Source organism: Gymnoscopelus microlampas (genome assembly GCF_963454915.1).
Source record: "Gymnoscopelus microlampas genome assembly, chromosome: 24".
Classification (NCBI taxonomy): Eukaryota; Metazoa; Chordata; class Actinopteri; order Myctophiformes; family Myctophidae; genus Gymnoscopelus; species Gymnoscopelus microlampas.
In genome coordinates this window covers 1,466,870-1,491,256 of record NC_139961.1, presented here as the reverse complement: position 1 = coordinate 1,491,256, position 24,387 = coordinate 1,466,870, and the positions used below count along the sequence as shown (strand labels likewise).

Here is a 24,387-nt window from a genome sequence, read left to right as displayed (position 1 = left end):
AATGTCTGTGCATAGAGCCTATTCCAGGTCATTTAAAATAAAACGTGTGAACAATAAAACATCCTGTTATTAATTAACTGTCTATTCAATGAGCACAGATGAGATAAGTGTCTCTCCCTGTAATGTCCTGTAGAGGGCAGTGTTTACCTGCATTTACAATACAACCAACAGCTGGGGTTTCCACATAGATACAGGTACAACAATTTAACAAAGGTTCTCAGAGTGCGGTCTGTGAGCTTGTAGATCTGCTGTTTTCGAATGGCCAAAATGCATATAGGGCTGAAGTGGTTAATGTATGTTTTGTAATAATAATCAAAATCTACAAAGTAACTAGTAACTAAAGTTTTCAAATATTTGTAGTGGAGTAAAAGTACAATATTTGTCTCTGAGATGTAGTGGAGTAGAAGTAAAAGTACTGAAATTTGGAAATACTCCAGTAAAGTAAAAAGAAGTACCTCAAAATGAGTACATGTACTTAGTTACTTTCCACCCCTGGTGGCTACAGGGTGTCCCCGCCCACGCCTGGCTCAGGCTGATGATGCGTTGCTCTGTTAGGCTCCGCCCACGCAGGCTCCGCTAGCCGCCGCCCACACGCCATGAGGCCCCGGCACACAGTACCGCCCACTGGCCACGGTTACCCTGGCAACCGCGCCGGTGCTGGGAGGGTGTGTGCCTGACTGACTGGAGCGTGGGAGTTCAACTGAGAAAAGCTCTCTCTCTCTCCCTCCCTCTCGCTCTCTCGCTCTCTCACACACACACACACGCACGCACGCACGCACGCACGCACGCACGCACGCACGCACACACACGCACACACACTCACGCACACTGTTTGTTAATGTGTCCAACTGTCAGTAACAAACTAACAATGTAAATACATGTATGTGTCTAACTGTCAGTAACAGTAAATGTCATAAATACATGTATGTGTCTAACTGTGATAAATGACTCAATGACATAAATACATAGATATTGTGAACATAGCAGATCTACAAGCTTGTAGATCTGCTTTTTTCACAATCTTTCGTGTATTATTTGAGAATCTGGTCAATATTTGACCAGTATAGTTTGTTAAAGTCCTCAAATTGTCACTTTACTGTCATCTGGGGACCCCCCAAAATAACTGACGGACGCAGCCTGGGGTCCCGTGGGTTATGCTGGGGCATCAGGACCGTTCCAAAGGAGGATCTCCTGTCCTGGTCTGCCGGGCTAGTTTATGTCCAACCACCGTGTGTCTCGGGGGAGTTTGTCCCCACCAGCACGACTCCCTGGTCGGCTTCCCATCAGCGTGCCTTGCTCCTGGATCAGGCCGCGACCTTTGCCCCTTTCCCCACTGCACACCACGGCCTGCCTCAGTCTCACGTCCCTGCGGTCGGCGGGGTACGCTTTTCATCCGCCATGACGCTCACCGTGGACCCTTACGGTGGCCCTTTCCCAGTCCTGAAGGTCAGGGACAAGGCCTTTATCGTCGAGGTCGGGGGCCGCGTAGTGACTGTGTTAGGGCATAATTCACCATGGACTCTTTAAGAGAGTGGGAGGGGGGTTGATTAGAGACAATAGGAGTGTGTGTGTGTGTGTGTGTGTGTGTGTGTGTGTGTGTGTGTGTGTGTGTGTGTGTGTGTGTGTGTGTGTGTGTGTGTGTTAGTGTGTGTGTGTGTGTGTGTGTGTGTGTGTGTGTGTGTGTGTGTGTGTGTGTGTGTGTGTGTGTGTGTTAGTGTGTGTGTGTGTGTGTGTGTGTGTGTGTGTGTGTGTGTGTGTGTGTGTGTGTGTGTGTGTGTGTGTGTGTGTGTGTGTGTGTGTGTTGTGTTGTCAGTGTGAGTGCAGTATGTAATAAATGGGACACGTTGCTCTGTGTGCCCAAAGTGAGAAGTTCCAATACGTTCTTTCTATAGCAATTCCTACAACATTTAGTTTAACTCACAGATAATGAAAATAGCAGATCTACAAGCTCACAACACCAATGCGAGGCGTTGTGAGCTTGTAGATCTGCTATTTTCACAATCTTTGCCTTTCTTATATTATTAAACAATTTGGCCAATGTTTGACCAGTTTTAATAATATAGTTTGTTGATTACTTTTGATGCAGTGATGATGGTCTTTTTCTTTTCATTTTGAGGTATTAAAAAGGTCTTAAAAGTCCATTGTCACTTATTGTCATCTGGAACCCCCCCCCCCCCAAAAGAAAAATCATGTGGGCGACCCCACAGCCATGGTGAGAAGCACTGGTCTATGGGAAGGACAAAAAACCTGACATGGCCGGGGCGCCTGATGGAGGGGAAGGGAACTGGTTGGAATAACGTGTTCCTTCCACGCGCTACGTCCAACCAGGGAAACTCCCCCCCTGTCAGGTGACCCCTGTCAAGAAGGTCAGTTGGCTCTCATGCACTGAAGGAAGCATGAGCTCGGCCCTGGCCTCCCTGGCTGTGGGGGACTGGTGTAGGGCTGGTGTAGGGCTGGTGTAGCGCCCAGGATCACTTAGGAAATTGGCACCGGGTGAAAAAAATGGGTTACAAAAATCGCGGGATAAAAATTATTAAAAAAAAAAAAAAAAACCTGACATGGATCAGACCAGAGGATCAGATGTAACATGAGACTAAAGAGAGTGATGCCTCCCTTCCCAACTTTTTCCCCCCTTTTCCTGTGTTTACAGCATTGAGCAGAATGTCCTCACATGAACTACATGAAGCTACATGACGCACACACCCTGATGGAAACACCGACTTTTCTCTCAACTTCTGCTCCATGAAGGTAGGCCTACAATCTATCCACTAAATACTAATACTTTATGTGTTCTTATGGTCATAACAGAACAGATTCATATAGGTTTAATATTCTACACATCTCAACTTTATGAAAGTGTGTTTGAGGAAGTTAAAGACAAAGGCCACAGATATGAGTCATGTATGAGGGCTACGCCCACAGTCTGATGAAAGCAGACACTGTGCTGCTTTATGAACATAATGTCTCAGATATATATTACATGTATTAACCAGTAGTTTTATGTGTCTGTGAGTCTGGAGTGGACTTTGTCTCTGTGGTTCTTTACTGACTCATATCATCATTTCATGTGAGATGAGGCCAGCAGTGTTGTTGCTCCACGACTGACGGTAGAGCCAGTGTCAGGAACAGTGTTTTACTTGGGCGGGAACCCCTTTTTGTAACTATACCAGGAACCCCTTTTTGTTACTATACCAGGAACCCCTTTTTGTAACTATACCAGGAACCCCTTTTTGTAACTATACCAGGAACCCCTTTTTGTTACTATACCAGGAACCCCTTTTTGTTACTATACCAGGAACCCCTTTTTGTTACTATACCAGGAACCCCTTTTTGTTACTATACCAGGAACCCCTATTTGTAACTATACCTTTCAGGACGGGAACCCCTATTTGTAACTATACCAGGAACCCCTTTTGGGGTTCTTGTTGCTATGTACAGTATATAGCAACATACATTTTTTGTAATTTTTGAATAAATATTTTACGTTTTTCAGAAAACTTAGGTCAGGATTTAGAAGATGTTTTTAGAATCGGCCTCAGGTCTAAATCGGTTAAGTAAAAGTGACAATACTGCAGTGTAGATATACTCAGTTACAAGTAAAAGTCTGGTAATCAAAATGTACTTGAGTAAAATTACAAAAGTATTAAAATATACTTTAAGTACCAAAAGTAAAAGTACTCATTGTGCACAATGTCCCATTTCACAAGTTCAAAACGTGTACAAATATTTTGAAAATATCAGATCTACAAGCTCACAATGCATCGCATTGTGAGCTTGTAGATCTGCTATTTTCAAATGGCCGAAATATATAGGCTACTATAGGGCTAAAGTGGTTAATGTATGTGTTGTGATAATAATCTAAATCTACAAAGTAACTACATTTATTTGCTTTAGCTCTTGCTCATTTGATTTTGATATTTGTCTCATCTGTTTAAGACAGTAGAAAGCTGATATATTGCACTTTTACCTTAGAGCTAGGTATACTCTTGGTTGCTTGTTTTTGCAGAAAATGCACTTCAGACTTCTGGTGATTAGTAGTGCTGTTCCCTACCTATGTTGAATGCACTTATTGTAAGTCGCTTTGGATAAAAGCGTCTGCTAAATGACTGTAATGTAACTACTGTAGTAACTAAAGCTGTCAATTAATTGTAGGGTAAAAGAACAATATTTGCCTCTGAGATGTAGTGGAGTAAGTAAAAGTAGGCTACTGAAAATTTGGAAATAAAAAGTAACAACATCCTCAAAAGTGGACTTAAGTACAGTACTTGAGGAAAAGTACTCAGTTACTTTACACCACTGCACATACAGGAGGGGAAGGGAACTGGTTGGAATAACGTGTTCCTTCCACGCGCTACGTCCAACCAGGGAAACTCCCCCCCTGTCAGGTGACCCCTGTCAAGAAGGTCAGTTGGCTCTCATGCACTGAAGGAAGCATGAGCTCGGCCCTGGCCTCCCTGGCTGTGGGGGACTGGTGTAGGGCTGGTGTAGGGCTGGTGTAGCGCCCAGGATCACTTAGGAAATTGGCACCGGGTGAAAAAAATGGCTTACAAAAATCGCGGGATAAAAATTATTAAAAAAAAAAAAAAAAACCTGACATGGATCAGACCAGAGGATCAGATGTAACATGAGACTAAAGAGAGTGATGCCTCCCTTCCCAACTTTTTCCCCCCTTTTCCTGTGTTTACAGCATTGAGCAGAATGTCCTCACATGAACTACATGAAGCTACATGACGCACACACCCTGATGGAAACACCGACTTTTCTCTCAACTTCTGCTCCATGAAGGTAGGCCTACAATCTATCCACTAAATACTAATACTTTATGTGTTCTTATGGTCATAACAGAACAGATTCATATAGGTTTAATATTCTACACATCTCAACTTTATGAAAGTGTGTTTGAGGAAGTTAAAGACAACGGCCACAGATATGAGTCATGTATGAGGGCTACGCCCACAGTCTGATGAAAGCAGACACTGTGCTGCTTTATGAACATAATGTCTCAGATATATATTACATGTATTAACCAGTAGTTTTATGTGTCTGTGAGTCTGGAGTGGACTTTGTCTCTGTGGTTCTTTACTGACTCATATCATCATTTCATGTGAGATGAGGCCAGCAGTGTTGTTGCTCCACGGCTGACGGTAGAGCCAGTGTCAGGACCAGTGTTTTACTTGGGCGGGAACCCCTTTTTGTAACTATACCAGGAACCCCTTTTTGTTACTATACCAGGAACCCCTTTTTGTTACTATACCAGGAACCCCTTTTTGTTACTATACCAGGAACCCCTATTTGTAACTATACCTTTCAGGACGGGAACCCCTATTTGTAACTATACCAGGAACCCCTTTTGGGGTTCTTGTTGCTATGTACAGTATATAGCAACATACATTTTTTGTAATTTTTGAATAAATATTTTACGTTTTTCAGAAAACTTAGGTCAGGATTTAGAAGATGTTTTTAGAATCGGCCTCAGGTCTAAATCGGTTAAGTAAAAGTGACAATACTGCAGTGTAGATATACTCAGTTACAAGTAAAAGTCTGGTAATCAAAATGTACTTGAGTAAAATTACAAAAGTATTAAAATATACTTTAAGTACCAAAAGTAAAAGTACTCATTGTGCACAATGTCCCATTTCACAAGTTCAAAACGTGTACAAATATTTTGAAAATATCAGATCTACAAGCTCACAATGCATCGCATTGTGAGCTTGTAGATCTGCTATTTTCAAATGGCCGAAATATATAGGCTACTATAGGGCTAAAGTGGTTAATGTATGTGTTGTGATAATAATCTAAATCTACAAAGTAACTACATTTATTTGCTTTAGCTCTTGCTCATTTGATTTTGATATTTGTCTCATCTGTTTAAGACAGTAGAAAGCTGATATATTGCACTTTTACCTTAGAGCTAGGTATACTCTTGGTTGCTTGTTTTTGCAGAAAATGCACTTCAGACTTCTGGTGATTAGTAGTGCTGTTCCCTACCTATGTTGAATGCACTTATTGTAAGTCGCTTTGGATAAAAGCGTCTGCTAAATGACTGTAATGTAACTACTGTAGTAACTAAAGCTGTCAATTAATTGTAGGGTAAAAGAACAATATTTGCCTCTGAGATGTAGTGGAGTAAGTAAAAGTAGGCTACTGAAAATTTGGAAATAAAAAGTAACAACATCCTCAAAAGTGGACTTAAGTACAGTACTTGAGGAAAAGTACTCAGTTACTTTACACCACTGCACATACATCATGTATATTAGGCTACTGAAGTAATGTATGGAATACATATTGAGAGATATTATTTCTAAATCCTTATTTCGTACAGACCAGATGTACTTAATCTGTCTGTAAGTAGAGTGATTATCTCATTCACCTGATGAATGTTTAATAGTAATGCATGCACTTTATTCACATGATTTACTGTCAGTTGTGCCTTTTTTGTAGAGGTCTGACATCTTGTTTTCTTAAAAACGGTTTGTTTTAATGTCTCAGCAGCAGTGTTCATATACAGTTTGTTCTCCTTTGTGGTGTTTGATAACACGTCTGGAGTGAATGTCAGTGTGTGTTAACTGTGATAAAATATAGATGATCTGAGTCTGACAGATACACTTTCTTTTCATTACTTTATTCAGTTCCCAGAACTGAAAACACATCATTTAACTCAACCTCCTTCAACCACAATCCATGTTCCAACTGTAAACAAAGGTCCAACTCTGTTTTATGTGGTTCATGTACACCATCTACTGGTCAAATTGTAAAACTACACCATCTGATCTGTGATTTCTCTGCTGTAGAGTTTTAAACTGATTCATTATGTCAGAACTGGACTGAACATTTAGCTAGATGTGACTCCATTGTATTGTATCCACTGTTAATACACACTGGATGTAGAAAATAAAGCAATAAATGTAGTTTCCAGTTCAGAGTTCCAGTTCCTTTGGCATCACTGTGTTTTATACAATAAGGTACAATGTTTAAACTCCTCTACCCTTCATGACAACAATGGATGACATAACTTGATTTAATGATAAACTAGATTCACTTACAGTCAGTTTGTGACTTGGATCCGCACAATGTAATGAATGTTGTTATGAATGAGTGAAACTAACCGTGTGTGTGTGTGTGTGTGTGTGTGTGTGTGTGTGTGTGTGTGTGTGTGTGTGTGTGTGTGTGTGTGTGTGTGTGTGTGTGTGTGTGTGTGTGTGTGTGTGTGTGTGTGTGTGTGTGTGTGTGTGTGTGTGTGTGTGTGTGTGTGTGTGTGTGTGGTCTCTGCTCTACCATGAGTGAGTCTGTGGAGAGAGAGGAGGGGGGCGTGGCCTCTAAAAGCATCCTGTCTGAAGAACATGAGAGGTAAATAAACATCTATGACATCATCACTGTCTTCATCATCATCATCATCATCATCATCATTGTGTCTCTGTTGTGTTAAAGGTCAGTCCATCAGGACAGACCAGACTCTCCTGTATCCAGCTGTGTCTCCATGAAGAGTGACAAGTCCATGGATCGACCTATCACCTTCACTGATGGACACCACTCTACTGAACAAAGGTTTGAACTTATTCAGATAGTGGTATGATGTAGAGTCATGTAATATCCCTTTATCTCTCTCTAGCACACACACCATTGGTGGGCCATTCACAAACCACACAGCTAGCAAGTTGTTAGTCATAGCTAGAGATTACACAGGTAAACCACACTGTTGTTACACCCTGTCTTGTTTAATTCAGAGTAGAGGATTAATGACATATGTTTGAATGGATTCAGTATTGATTTTATGATTCAATAATAAATAAACTAAATAGTGTTCATCCTCTCTTTCTATCAGGGTTCATCAGCAGAGATCAGTCTCTCCTGTATCCAGCTGTGTCTCCATGAACAGTGACCGGTCCATGGGTAAACCTATCAACTTCAAAGATGAACACCACTCTACTGAACAAAGGTTTGAATTTATTACTGTTGATGCTCATATTTTGCAACCATGGAGGTGGAGGTCGATGCATGTAAGATGTCATTTTAAATGGTAAAATGTACATTTATATATTGTTTTTATCCAAAACACTTCTCAATAATCATAGCATTCACACACATATTCACACTGACTGTGGGGGAAAACATGAGGACAGTCTTGCTCAAGGACACTTCGACACACAGCCAGGAGGAGCCGGGAATCGAACCAGAAACGTCCTAAGCTGCCGCTCTAGTTTGACATTATCTGTCATAATAATCAGTCAAAGATAGAATGATGTAGTTGTATGCTTGTGTCATTGATACAGTCATATTATGAGCAGAGTATTTAGCAGCTATGACAGTCATATACTTATGTTATATTAATATGAATACCTTTGATAGAACACAGGTATGTACATGACACTAATAGATATCATACTAACTCAGTGGCCTTGTGGTTAGAGTGTCCGCCCTGAGACTGGGAGGTCGCGGTTCGATCCACGGCCGGGTCTCAAAATGAGACCCAATGCCTCCCTGCCCAATGCCTCCCCGCGGGACTCACGCGCACGGGGGTCCTCATGCACGCGCGCTGCACGCGAAATCTTTGGGCGGTTCTGGGCGGATTGGGTTCCTTTTTTTTTCAGTTTTTGGTTACTTTATTTCGGTTTTAGGGTTAGGATTCGGGTTAGGTTAGGGTTATGTTATTTAATTCTTATTTTTGCCTGATTTGACCGATTTATTATCAAAAAAATTAAACACAATTAAAACTTTTTTTGCAAAAAGTGGGGGGTATGAAATCTTCTCTGTAATAGGAGTATGCTATTGCTAATAATAACTATAATAGAACTACTAGGCAAATAAAAAATTTGATCTGATGGATAAGGTTCTGTGCAGACTGCAGTCAATTTAGAAACACTTGGTTGGACCCTACCTGCTCGTAGTGTCACTGTTGGCAGGTCCAATGCTCCTAACATTATCAGAATGGCAGCTGCTAAATCCTCTGATGACCATAACATTCTCCTCTTCAATACCTTCGGTTTACCCCCCAACTTGGAAGCACCAGGAGGAGGTTGTTTGTTTATAATTATTCACAACGTGGTCACTGGTCGCTATCACTTTTTTTTTTTTTTCTCGGTAGCTTTCACTGTTTTAAAATACTTGCTTAAATATGCACACTTTGCAGCTTTTGCTTGTATCCTCTTAAATGTTGTTGAGCTGCAGATTATTTTCTTTCCGACTTGTATTCCACCGGCGACACGTGATTTAATTCACTGCTCGTTCACAAGAACACGGCCGGCTCGTCCAAAAAAACTCGCCCCAAAACACACTCGCCCCGGGTATATCTGGCGGCCTCGGTCGGCGAAAAACTTAGGGGCGAGTGTGTTTTGGGGCGAGTGTTTTAGCCTGCGCAGTGTCTGCGTTTCTCCTCTCGAGTCTCGACAAACACACACACACACACACACACACACACACACACACACACACACACACACACACACGCACTCGGCCCGCCCCCTGATGACAGGCTCCACTGCTCCGCTGCCTGCGCACAGCCAGTTAATTGATATATATTTGGCCGCGGACCCCCATTTGAAAATGTTTTGTGCCAGGGACCCCCAGAAGCAAAGATATCAGTAAATATTTGCTTTAAAAAATATAAATATTCAAAGATATGCACACTTTTTCAAGATTTTTCAAAAGATCTGCCATTTTTGAATAGCCAAAGCTAAGTGGTTAAAATGATTGTGACGCTATGTTAACTAATTTTGCTGGGGACCCACTGGTGGCCCCCGGACCACTGGTTGAGGACCCCTGCTCTAAAATAAAATCTCTGCCTACTAGGGCTGGAAAATTAACCAAAAATATATCGAAACCAACATATGTGACCCAGGATAAAGAATAAGTCATCTAGGCTTCTTTTTTTTTCATGTCATATGAAAGCAGGGAATCATACCTAAACATTTGACACATTGCTTGTGCAGTTTGACGCACCTGTTTCCGAGATAATATGGCTTATAGAATGATGTCTTGCAGAGATTCAGTGAACTGATAAAACTGGCCTTAAAGGTTCTGTGAGAGTTTAACCCCCCACAGCAAAAGTTTGAAATCATGACATTGATTAGAATTCATATCACAAATCTAAATATGTGTACAAATACAACACATCTGTAGCCACCCTAGCATCCCTATTCTGGGGAAAACATTCACAGACAATAACCAATACGAGCTCGGACTGTGCCAGCCTGGTTGTGAAGTTATTTAGAAATCCATGCATTTGTTGTCCATGTCCATGCATGATGATGATGTCTGTGTCATTGGTATGGATGACAACTCTGTCAACTTTGTCATTCTGAACACTGTACAGGGTGTGGTGTATTATTCTTGTATCAGCCTCCTGTTGTGTGGATTCTAGTGCAGAGACATCTTCAATACACCCCTCCTTGATCACCCCACTCCTTGGCCCTCATTTATCAACGGAGCGTATAAACCGCCGTATATTTCTATATATTCGGCCGTACACCAACATCGAAGTCACATTTATCAACGCATCCTACACAGCCGATCCGACCGTACATTTGGTCCCAGCCTTGATAAATGTCACGGCTGAAACCGAGCGTCATTTAAATAACACGCCCTTAAATATTCTCAAAACGCCCCGATTTTACGACATGAACCAGAATACGATCAAAGAAGACATCATGAAAAGTCAATAAGAAAGAGTTTCCCCCGCTCGCCTCGCCGCACACGCCCCTCTCTCTCTCTCTCTCTCTCTCTCTCTCTCACACACACACACACACACACACACACAGCACGCGTATAATTAGAAAATAGCAGACCTACAAGCTCACAACGCGTGGCGATGCGACGCTGGCTTGTGAGCTTGTAGATCTGCTATTTTCAATGCAGCCAGATATGCAATCTTATCTGAATGACTGTTAAAGCAGTTTGTTTAAATTACTTTATAAAATGTTATATTTTCACAGGGATAATTTATTAGTGTAGATATACATTTATGAGTGGATTATGTGTCCAGATGCCTGTCAGACAGTCAGACAATGCTACTCCGCAGGTCTAGGATGGAATAAACGGGTGCAGCCAAAGTCAACAACTGGTCTCTACCAGACGTGAGATTTCAGCGTACCGTAGGATGAAGCCCACGTCAGGATATATTGATAAATGCCGAAAGGTGCGGTGATCTCGCCGTACGCCTATTATTTGGGCTGCACCGCGTTGACAAGGGCCCTTGTCTCTTCTTTAAACCGCCCACCCAGGTAAAGATGTGTTGGACCAAGGGCCGACTTACGTTTCAAATGTTCACCCCATTCGTCGCAGAGGAAACTCAATCCGCAAGTTTCCTAGGGCATCGTGGTCATCACTTCCTGTCGATTTGATCCCTGATACCTGATCGGAAGTGATGCCCACAATGCCCTAGGAAACTTGTGGATAGGTTTGCCTTGTTAGCTGACACAGCAACAAAAAGCTGTGTAATGCATATACTGACTTCATATTCTTTGGTAGGTTTTGGTCGAACATATCTGTGTTCTTGCTCAGCTGTCTTAAGACTAGGTCCACTGTACCGGTCACAGCAGAAGTGAATGTAACACAGAGACCGTGTTACATTGCCACCACAAAAAGTATTGGTAAAGTAGTTGCAGACAATAACAAATATCTTAAATATTAAGACATGAGGATAGATCTGTGGTTTAGAAATGAAGCATTCATTTACAGCATATGTGGAAGCTATTCAGTATTTTTCACATTTATTTATTGTCTTTATTTAGTTGATTTGTTTTTGTGGAATCAGTTTGTTTACAGCTATATTATTTAAGGTAATTTGTGTTTCAGCTAAAATGCTTTTATTTTGAAGGTGTTGGGTCAATTTGGGCACACAGCTGGGTTTATTTAAATCAATCAGGGCACAACAGCAGTCAGTGGGCACCGGTAAGGTCTATGTTTTTTTTTTTGTACCAGTATGGGCTGAGTTCAGCAAACATTTCAGCACCTTTTGCTGTATTGTTCTTGCCGAGGTGAAGCTAATAAATACCACAAAAACGTCGATGCCTTGTCTGGACAATGGACTCATTACCAACTCATGATCTGCGTAAGATCCACTACCTGGTGCCTCAGTGGCCTTTTGAAGTTTTATTGTTGTTGACAAATAGCCACTACAGCATAAGTTACTCCAACTACCACACCTGAAATAGAGGTAACACTTGATACCACTTTTTTAAAGTTAAACTGTCTTTTCTCCAGACTCCCTGCACCTCCCTGTATGTAAAGAGGAGGATTCCCCTGAAGAGAAGAGGAGCCCCAGTCTGGTCCAGGAGGAACCAGAGCCTCCAAGTGAAGATGATGGTGAAAACAGAGACACAGAGCCTGTAGCCAGCACCTCAACTGAACACATGAAAACACAAGCTGATGTAGAGGACTGTGGAACATCACATCCAACTAGTGATGACCAGCTCCTCTCTTCACACTGTTCTGAATCTGACATCACTGAAGACAGTGATGAGTGGGAGCCCAGTGTAGATCAGTCACCTTTAAACACACTGAAGTCACACAAGACACAACATGTGGAAGGACAGAGATTGTCTTTGAGCAACAAGATGTCCCAGGACCTGAAAACATCGAAAGAAACTCACTCCATGCAGAGTCACACTGGGAAGAAAAGATTTAGTTGTACAGTGTGTTGCAAAATGTTTGATTGTAAGGGACATCTTAATACGCACATGAGGACTCATACAGGGGAAAAGCCATTCACTTGTACAGTTTGTAACAAAGGCTTTCGTCACAACAGTCATCTAAAAAGACACATGAGGACTCATACAGGGGAAAAGCCATTGACTTGTACAGTTTGTAACAAAGGCTTTCCTGACAACGGTAATCTAAAAATACACATGATGACTCATACAGGGGAAAAGCCGTTCACTTGTACAGTTTGTAACAAAGGCTTTCGTGACAGCGGTAATCTAAAAATACACATGAGGACTCATACAGGGGAAAAGCCGTTCACTTGTACAGTTTGTAACAAAGGCTTTTGTGACAGCGGTAATCTAAAAAGACACATGCTGATCCATACAGGGGAAAAGACATTTACTTGTACAGTTTGTAACAAAGGCTTTAGTCACAACGGTAATCTAAAAACACACATGAGGACTCATACAGGGGGGGAAACCTTTAGCTGCAGTTTGTAACAAACGCTTTGGTCCAAATGCACAAAGATTCATACGCAGAGAAGCTGTTAGTTAAACTGAAACAAATCTTTTTTTCAAAGGATCAATCTGAGTTGATAAATAAGACAAACGTATGATCTAGGGCTGGGTCTTATGACTTCAAATCAATATCACCATTATTTACAGCTTTTGCCTTGGATTATTTACGTTTAATGAGCGGTGTTAATGCATTGTATAATTATTATAATGTATTACTAACTATGAGGATTATTATAAAACAAGATCCTGGCCAAAATAAAAAGTCAGAGTGACCTGTAATTATGAAGCTGTGTGATACTTGACCATATAAATGGCTTTATAATGTTTTATGATTATTGTTATTAAGCATTAGTATTTATGGGTTCTTATGATTATACAGTGTTATAAGTAGATTATAATGTATTATAAGTATATTTATAAAGTTTTATAGAGCAACTCAATTCACTTGTACAGTTTGTAGCAAAGGCTTTTGTGACAACAGTCATCTAAAAAGACATATGAGGACTCATACAGGGGGGAAAAACCTTTAGCTGCAGTTTGTGATAAACACTTTGGTCCAAATGTACATAGATACGCAGAGAAGCTGCTGTTCACCATTATTCATAGCTTTTGCCTTGATTACTTACGTTTAATGAACAGTGATAATGCATTGTATAATTACTACGACTTACCGCACCCAAGTCGTGCTACTCATGCACTGAGTTGGCGGTGCCCGGGATCGAACCCATGACCTTGTGGTCTGAAGGCTTTATAATGTGTTATGATTATTGTTAATAAGCATTAGTATTTATGGGTTATTTTAATTATACAGTATTATAAGTACATTTATAAAGTATTATAGACAAAGAATCCATAACAAGTTTTCCCCTTATGGGGACAAACATGCCTAACATTTCAGCCTAGCGCAGCCGCTGTCAGCGCAGACATTCACTGGTCTAGCCCCGTTATTATGAAGCACCAACATCTCTGTTTTAATTCACATGTTCAGTTATGATAATTAAATAACATTCTGCATTCATAACACATTCTATAAGCACTTCAGCTTTTCAGAAACAACACCACGTTGCTGCCTACATGTAAGCTATACAACATACTATGATCACTACCTACATGTAGGCTATACAACATACTATGATCACTACCTACATGTAGACTATACAACATACTATGATCACTACCTACATGTAGGCTATACAACATACTATGATCACTACCTACATGTAGACTATACAACATACTATGATCACTACCTACATGTAGGCTATACAACATACTATGATCACTACCTACATGTAGACTATACAACATACTATGATCACTACCTACATGTAGGCTATACACCATACTATGATCACTACCTACATGTAGGCTATACAACATACTATGATCACTACCTACATGTAGACTATACAACATACTATGATCACTACCTACATGTAGGCTATACAACATACTATGATCACTACCTACATGTAGGCTATACAACATACTATGATCACTACCTACATGTAGACTATACAACATACTATGATCACTACCTACATGTAGGCTATACACCATACTATGATCACTGCCTACATGTAGGCTATACAACATACTATGATCACTACCTACATGTAGGCTATACAACATACTACCTACATGTAGGCTATACAACATACTACCTACATGTAGGCTATACAACATACTACCTACATGTTGGCTATACAACATACTATGATCACTACCTACATGTAGGCTATACAACATACTATGATCACTACCTACATGTAGGCTATACAACATACTATGATCACTACCTACATGTAGGCTATACAACATACTATGATCACTACCTACATGTAGGCTATACAACATACTATGATCGCTACCTACATGTAGGCTATACAACATACTACCTACATGTAGGCTATACAACACTTAAACACCTGTAGTCTTAGAGAACTGGATAGAGTAAGCGTCTACTCCAAATCTCTTCGCCACAAATAGCAGATCTACAAGTTCACAATGTGTCGCAAACGTGAGGCATTGTTAACTTGTAGATCTGCTATTTTGGCTGTTTGTTTCCCCCTGGAATATGGACGCTGGGGTTCAAGTGGTTAAATCAGTAAGTGTTTAACAGGCTGTGTGTTAAGGGTTAATTTGTTGTGGCAGCTCAGGGGGAATGGAGGCAGGCCTGACAATAAAATGAGACCTTTGTTGATTTGTTTCTCAAATCTGATCTGAATCTTTAGGACTGACTGTTCACACTGTTATTTGCAAGTGAGTCGGATCAAATGTGTGTATTAAAAAATAGCCAATCTACAAGTTCACATCGCATCGCATTGTGAACTTCGTCTATTTTCAGCAAGGGACACCGTTTTACAACAAAGTATAAATCCTGCTTCAGTGTCAGAATGTCCAGACTGAGACACATCTTTAGAAATCACATTTGAATCACATTTCAAACAAGAATCAGTTTCCATGCGGTTTTATGCTGTTCAGACCTGATCAAATAAATCTAGTTCCAATCTGGATAGGACAACAATGTGATTTGGGCTGCCAGTCTGAACAGGGCCTTTTAGTGAGCAGAGAGACCAAGGATGGAGAAAACAGAACAGCTTCATTACGTTGAAGGAAGTGATGTTGTAGAAAAAAGACCATTAACACTGCGTGTCATTCAAGTCAAAGTAAACAGTGCATGTTTATTTAATTAGTATCATTGGTGACACCTGTACAGGGTGTAACATTACACAACTATTTATGTTAATAATCAGGCAGAAGAGAAGTGCTGAGGACACATCTTTTAGTCACACAGAGGAATGTCAGTCCTCAGAAATAACAATGTGTAGAAACTGTATTTAAACTGCCCCAACATCCAGATTATCATAAATATAATTACAATGTGTATGTATCCTTGTAGAATCTGTATTTAAGCTGCCCCAACATCCAGATTATCATAAATATCATTACAATGTGTATGTATCCTTGTAGAATATGTATTTAAGCTGCCCCAACATCCAGATGATCATAAATATCATTACAATGTGTATGTATCCTTGTAGAATATGTATTTAAGCTGCCCCAACATCCAGATGATCATAAATATCATTACAATGTGTATGTATCCTTGTAGAATATGTATTTAAGCTGCCCCAACCCCAACATCCAGATCGATATCAGACTCCCGTTGCCTTCCAAGGCAACAGGACCCTGTCCACCTTTTCTTCTTCCATTTTCTTCACTTTTCCTTTTCCCTTTCTATTCTTTACTCTCATTTTCTCATTATAATATTTCCCATTATTATATTACATAATTATTGTCATCTTTTGTATTGAAACAATCTCCTAAAATGCATATTAGTATAAACTCATTCATTCTCTCACAGAGGAAATGTTGCATTTCCACACGTACATATGTTTGGTACTTGTTTTTGATAATATCAACATTTTAATTAAGAATGTAATAATCACACTTTGCGTCTATATATAAATTATATATATTTTTTGAGATATGTGAAATTAATTTCGTTTTTGATTCATGTTATTCAAAAGAAAGTGGAAGGCAGTCCTTTACTCAGTTACACACCTCCTCCACCAGGTGGCGAAAGGCAACAGTGCATGGATCCTTTGCTGTTCATGCTTGTTAAACATTAGACCCCCCCCCCCCCCCCCCCCCCCCCCCCCGGTCTGAGCACGGAGCAGGCTGACGTCACCAAATTTAGAGCGACGCCCCTCTGCACTCTGGTTGGTTAGGAGTTAACAAGGTCTTTTTTCTTTTGAAACAAAAAAGGAAGCTGGGATTCCGACTGCGAGACTAGTTAAACAATGACCGGCAAGTAAATGCGTGTGGTTTATTTCAAGCGCATCGGCTGATTTCGGAGCTTTACACATTATATAAGTATATTACAGTAGGAACAGAGAGCTTTACACATTATATAAGTATATTACAGTAGGAACAGAGAGCTTTACACATTATATAAGTATATTACAGTAGGAACAGAAAGCTTTGTGAAAATGTCTCATAAAGATAAAGGAGGTAAAATGAGTCAAATGGAGTCTGTACGGCTGAAGATAAATGAACACATGACGTCGGTGGGAGAGGAGATATCGTCTGTTTTGGAAAAACAGCGTGGTGTTGATGTTTGTAGTGTGAAGCTTAATGTCAGAGTGTTTGTGTTGGAGTGCCTCAGTGCGGCTGCAGAGTTCATGTGCAACCTATTCCAGAGAGAGATAGAGACACAGACACAAAACAAACTGCTGGACGCTGACTTTGATATGGACATCCATCCTTACACTGCAGGTTGGTAAACACATTCTATTCAACACGAGCTGTGTGTGTGTGTGTGTGTGTGTGTGTGTGTGTGTGTGTGTGTGTGTGTGTGTGTGTGTGTGTGTGTGTGTGTGTGTGTGTGTGTGTGTGTGTGTGTGTGTGTGTGTGTGTGTGTGTGTGTGTGTGTGTGTGTGTGTGTGTGTGTGTGTGTGTGTGTTTAAGCTAAGCAGAGACAATAAATATTAACATAAAATATGTATTTTTTTTTGTAGCAATAAAAGACTGAAAACACTGGCTTACAGTGGAAATATTGGCAACTAAAGAAATAGGAATTCAAGAAATAATGAAGACAAATACTGACAATGCCTATGAACATTGGCTTGCTGTTGTTGCATATAGCCAAAATGCTATAATAATATTGAGAAAGGAAAATAAAGTTGTCTTTTTGAGAAGTGGAACCTTATAAGTCACTTTAAGTTAAGCATGAGGGAGAGGGTCTACCCTCTTCAGGGAATTACTTGATATATCTCTAGGCTACAGAAAACATTCAGTTGGCTATTAAACATACACAAGACACAGACGATAGATAACCGGTTACTTACAGCTGCCATTAATTAGTGCTTTTGATTGCCTTTGTGGTCAAATCAGGGTCAAATGCATAGGCTCAACGAGCCATCGTTAACCTGCTAATGTTACACAGCTGATTGGCAACATGCGTTAAACGCCGCCACCACATCACTCTGATCTCCAAGCAAGTTGGAGAACACTCTAAAATCGTCAATTTTACTTTGGCTGGTCAATTTAAGATGACAATAGCAACAAAGGTTAGTAGGCTAGTAGACCTGTATGTATGATAATCAGTTATTATTCCAGACAGTGGTCTAACCAAGTCGTTTTAACACGTTTGAGACCAGGTCTCAACCAGCTCCTCATGTCGTCTCACTCTGTGTAGCGTAACAGTGGGGAGGGGAGGGGCTGTACTGCTGCTGCTAAAACGTACGCGTAACAGACGGCCCTTGTGTGTGTGTGTGTGTGTTACACGCAAAATCGTTACCCAAAGAATTCGGTCTGAGCATTCGTCTTTCTAAGACTATTTCTACGTGGATTTTATCGTTTATAAAGTAGGATAAAGTAGGATGTGGCCATGTAAAATGGTGCTGTCCCATGGATTTGTAAAATATTCGCGGTAAAAAAAAATGTTTTACCGCGAATTATTATTATTTATTTTTTCTGTTGGTGACAATTGTAGTGCGTCCCGTGGACGCAACGACGGTGCCATGAATGCGTCCTTTTTCAATACGGTGCGTCAGAGACGCAGGACGCAGGCCTATGAGCATCTCTGTCAAAGTCCTTCTTGTTAAAGTTCTTATTCTATTCCTTCATTCCAGACCAGTGTGTGGGACCTGAAGACCACCTCAAACAGGAACCTAAAGACCACCTTAACCAGGAACCTGAAGACCACCTTAAACAGGAACCTGAAGACCACATGGATCTCAGTAGGTTTCAAGCTCTTTGCAATTTTCTATTTAGGCATTTAGCAGACGCTCTTTATCCAGAGCAACTTAAAGTAATCACGGTAAACACATTCATCAAATGAATAGAGACAGTGTAGTGCCTCAGTATTGTAGGGTCATAGGTAAACCAAGAACCTAGCATCAGTCTAAACAGTATAATATGCAAGGGATAATGCATGGGGAGGTAGTCATTATTGAAATTTAAAGCCCGACAGGGCGATTAACCACCGAGGAGAAGCCGAGGTGGTTAATCGTCCTCCCCATGCATTATCCCGCTTATTACACGGCTACTTAATAAATACATAAATACATTTACCCAAAAGTAACAACAAAACGAAGTATTTGCTTGCTTACGGTTACGGCAATGAAAGTATTCCATAAGTAATGGGCTGGGCGGTTCGCCTCGGAAAACAAAATTAAAAAAAAGTCGCCCCAAAACACACTCGCCCCCCATCCTATATACCGCCGATTTGCCTGTAATACCGCCGGATTTGCCCCGGGGCGACTGTGTTTTGGGGCGAGCGTTTTGGTATTCCCCGTTGTTGTGCCACGATAAACAAGGAAGCGCAGTGGATCAAATAGAATCACTTTTCGGGTTATTGCATCGTCTATTTCTCACTTCAAATGTTTTCAAAAACATTCTTGAGAGCAACGTTTAATTGTAAATGACATTGGTTGTTTGTTCACCGGTCATTATCATCGGTCATTATCCAGAAATAATGACCGATGACTGACCAATCAGAATCGAGCATTCAACCAAGCCGTGTAATAACACAAAATAAATAATATGTACTTTGAAACTATACAAAATATAGGATTCCAGGTCAACAAATGAAGCTGCCATCTATCTAAATAACATGCTATCTAAATTACATTTTAACCTCTGCTTCTTTTCCATGATATGGTTTCTGGATGCACTAGTTAGGATTAGTCACTAGTCACTCACTCGTTTAATACTCTCTCCTGGTGAGAAAGCTTGAATTTACCTGTTTGATTAGTTGTGAGTGGAACACACACACACACACACACACACACACACACACACACACACACACACACACACACACACACACACACACACACACACACACACACACACACACACACACACACACACACACACACACACACACACACACACACACTTGAGGCAGAATATCAAGCAGACAACAGAAGATATTTACTGTATGTAAAAATCAAATAAAACAGGAATGATGTTTTCTGTATGTAAGGTTGCTAAGTTGTTTCAACTGGTGATTTCCACAGGCCACAGGGAGAGGTCTACAGTATCTAGAGAGATGGCCTCCAAAAGATATTCAACGTTGTCAGAGGAACAGCGAGAGATGGACGAGGGACTGTTTGATGCAAGGATGCAACCTGTAATAAAGTTGTCCAGGATAGGTATGTATTGTTTTATTTATTGTGGTTTAAACTAGGGATACACCGAATATATTTGGCCGAATAAGGCAACAAAATGCATATTCGGTTTTCGGCTGAAAGGATTTTCAGGCCGAATAAATATTACATAATCTTTAGAAGAAATATACAAACAGCACAATCCGATTGTTAAAACACTTTTGAATGGAGAAGTATACAGCAGCTGCTTCTCTCAGTTAAGTCCAGCTGACATTCCTAGTCATAGAGCTATTTAACACTTATTTTAACCAAAGAAAATCACTTACCCTACCTTTTAAAGTCCTTATTCATGTCACATCAAAGTCCTTATTATTTAAGTCATTAGTCATGTCACATCATATAAAGTCCTTATTCATGTCACATCAAAGTCCTTATTATTAAAGTCCTTTCTTCTATTCCTTCATTCCAGACCAGTGTGTGGAGTCCAATCTACAGTTGAAGATGAGTTCTCCAGCCAGGACTGTTTCTATCAAACAGGAACCTGAAGACCACATAGATCTCAGTAAGTTTCAAGCCCTTTACAACAGTGTTGAACCAAAGTGCTGCACACTCTAACAAAAAAAAACTAAAATATACAAGAGCAAAACAATAGTCAATGCCTAGTGGAAACAGCAACTCTGTCAGAATTTTCGAACGCCAAGGAGTACAAGTGAGTTTTCAAATGTGATTTAAACACAGTCAGAGTTTGAGACGCTCTAACATGGGGTGGAAGCTCGTTCCACAGTTTGGACGCTACGGCGGAAAATGTTCTACTCTGTCAGAATTTTCGAACGCCAAGGAGTACAAGTGAGTTTTCAAATGTAATTTAAACACAGTCAGAGTTTGAGACGCTCTAACATGGGGTGGAAGCTCGTTCCACAGTTTGGACGCTACGGCGGAAAATGTTCTATCTCCCCGGGTCTTCAGTTTTGTTGGTGGGACCTTAAGAAGTGACTGGTCAGTAGACCTCAAGGCCCTTGTAGAGTTATTGGGAGGTAGAAGCGCCGATATGTGCAATGGTGCTAACCCATTTAAAGACTTAAAAACAACCATTAAAGTCTTCCACTGAATCCTGTAATGAACAGGGAGCCAGTATAAGGAGGTAAGAATCGAGGAGATCATACTTCTGTTCCCTGTTAACAATGTGATTACATCAATCCGTGTCAGATCTTCATCAGGAAATTGAGAGCGCAATAAAAACAGCAGAGCTTTTTCGGCCGATGTGTTTACTTTATTTTCCTTTGTTGAGAACTGCAACCTGGGGATGTGTGCGCACTAGCTTTTCATTAAACAGAGGAAACACTGCATGAAAATAATGTTCAAGCGTTTACCGGTCTCTCTTTGTATCTATTTCCTAGACGTCCTGCACCTCCCTGTGTGTAAAGAGGAGGTTTCCCCTGAAGAGGAGAGGAGCCCCAGTCTGGTCCAGGAGGAACCAGAGCCTCCACAAATTAAAGAGGAGCAGGAGGAGCTTCTTCAAAGACAGAAAGAGGTTGATAGGCCAATGCTGACATTACTAGCAGTGAAAAGTGAAGGTGATGATGGTGAAAACAGAGACACAGAGCCTGTAGCCAGCACCTCAACTGAATACACTTGTACAGTTTGTAACAGAGGATTTCGTGACAACTATGATCTTAAAAGACACGTTAGGACTCATACAGGGGAAAAGACATTCACTTGTGAAGTTTGTGGCCATGGCTGTATTCAAAAAGCTCATTTAAAAACTCACATGATGACTCATACAGGGGAAAAGACATTCACTTGTGAAGTTTGTAACAAAGTCTTTAGTCAAAACAGTGATTTAAACAGACATGTAAGGACTCATACAGGGGAAAAGCATATCAATTGTACAGTTTGTAACAAAAGCTTTAATCGCAACAACAGTCTAAAGATACATATGAGTACTCATACAGGGGAAAAGCCATTCACTTGTACAATTTGTAGCAAAGGCTTTTCTGACAACTCAAATCTAAAACGACATATGAGGACTCATACAGGGGGGGAAAACCTTTAGCTGCAGTTTGTGACAAACGCTTTGGTCCAAATGCACATATAGTGGGGTGCCAGGACACTCAGTCATTTCAAGTTGTTGTGAAGTTTAGTTTTCATTTCTAATTTGAAGATAATATTTGAAGATATTATTATTTATTATTAAGTAAGAAGTAATGTATGAAATACATATTCAGAGATATTATTTCTAAATCCTTATTTCGTACAGACCAGATGAACGTAATCTGTCTGTAAGTAGAGTAATTATCTCATTCACCTGATGAATGTTTAATAGTAATGCATTGCACTTTATTCACATGATTTACTGTCAGTTGCTCCATTTGCAGAGGTCTGACATCTTGTTTGTTAAAAAGGGTTTGTTTTAATGTCTCAGCAGCAGAGTGAGCTGTGAATGACCACAAGACTTACATGTGTTTGTATTATTAACATAATTCATATACAGTTTGTTCTCCTTTGTGGTGTTTGATAACATGTCTGGAGTGAATGTCAGTGTGTGTTAACTGTGATAAAATATAGATTATCTGAGTTTGACAGATACACTTCCTTTTCATTACTTTATTAAGTGAATAAAACTCCAGAACTGAAAACACATCATTTGACTCAACCTCCTTCAACCACACTGTTTTATGTGGTTCATGTACACCATCTACTGGTTAAATTGTAAAACTACACCACCTGTTTTGTGATGTCTCTGCTGTAAAGTTTGAAACTGATTCATTTTATCAGATCTGGACTGAACACTAGCTAGATGTGACTCCATTGTATTGTATCCACTGTTAATACACACTGGATGTAGAACACCTCCAGTTCCCAGATTAAATAACTTGAATTAAGAAGAGATCAACTGTATTCACCTACAGTCAGTGTGTATGTGACTTGGATCCACACAGTGTAATGAATGAATGAAACTAACCCAGCAGATCGGCTATTTCCCTATAGACTTGAATTGCTATGTGGTGTGTGGACTATTAGTACATTAAGTTAGTTAGGCGGTACACATAGTAAATATCACTTTGGTTTTTGGGCTTGTTTTCATACACCTGGTTGCTTATTTCTCTCTCCCAACCTGGCATTCTTTTGTATTTGCAGTCTCACGTGACTACTAGAGCAGAGGGTCTCAACCTGTGGGTTGGGACCTCAACGCCTCGTTGTGAGCTTGTAGATAGATATACTTTATTGTCCTTGCGGAAATTCATTTTGTACCAAGCAACCATCAGGATACAAAAAAATCACAAAACATAACATAAATACACAATACATAGACAGAACACACAATACATTGACAGTGCTACACATCTCTCTTACAGAGTAAACACTAGAAAATGCTACCAGGGCATCACATTACATTTTATGCAACATTGGCACTGTGTATCTGCTATTTTCACAATATTTATCTGTGGAACCGAGTCAAACAAATTGGGGTCCCCAGTTCAAATATGATTATTTTTGGGGGGTCACAGCCTGAAAAGGTTGAGAACCACTGCATGGATTATTGAATCAGGTTTGTGAAGAGAGACACACTGTGTGAGAAAGAGACAGACAGAAAGACAGACAGACAGACAGAGGGGAGGAAGAGAGGAAGAAGAAGAAGAAGAGAGGGCTAGCTTGTAGATCTGCTATGTTCACAATATTTATCTGTAGAACCAGTCAACAATTCAATTTTATTAAAGTGTCAAATCACAACATGTTGTCTCAAGACATTTTACATGTAGAGCAGAGACCCCACAGTCCCACCCTGAGCAAGACATTTTGTGACAGTGGCAACGAAAAACTCCCTCTTAACTGGAAGAAACGTCAGACAGACCCTAGGCTCTAGGGTGGGGGCTTTCTGCCTCGACCGTGTCGGGGGAAAGAAGAGAGAGAGAGGAGAGACAGAGGAGAGACAGAAAGAGATACAAGTAGTAACAATAACAATAGTAGCAAATATAATAGTGTAAGATAGTATATGATAATATAGTACAACAATAATGTGTATACAGTATATATAATGGTATAATATAAGAATGTTACGGTAATATACAGTATAGTGTAGTGGTATAGTGTAATGTAGTAGAAATCCA

General features: G+C 40.3%; 1 protein-coding gene across 1 annotated transcript in view; it reads left to right on the top strand.

Moving 5' to 3' along the window:
• Positions 1-24,387, top strand: part of LOC311040686 (uncharacterized protein) — a 65,384-nt gene that overhangs the window by 28,503 nt on the left and 12,494 nt on the right. The window contains exons 4-5 of the mRNA XM_084051015.1: positions 7,429-7,545; positions 7,823-7,936. Of these exons, the coding sequence (XP_083907141.1) occupies positions 7,429-7,545; positions 7,823-7,936 (231 nt within the window). The remainder of the gene's footprint in view (positions 1-7,428; positions 7,546-7,822; positions 7,937-24,387) is intronic.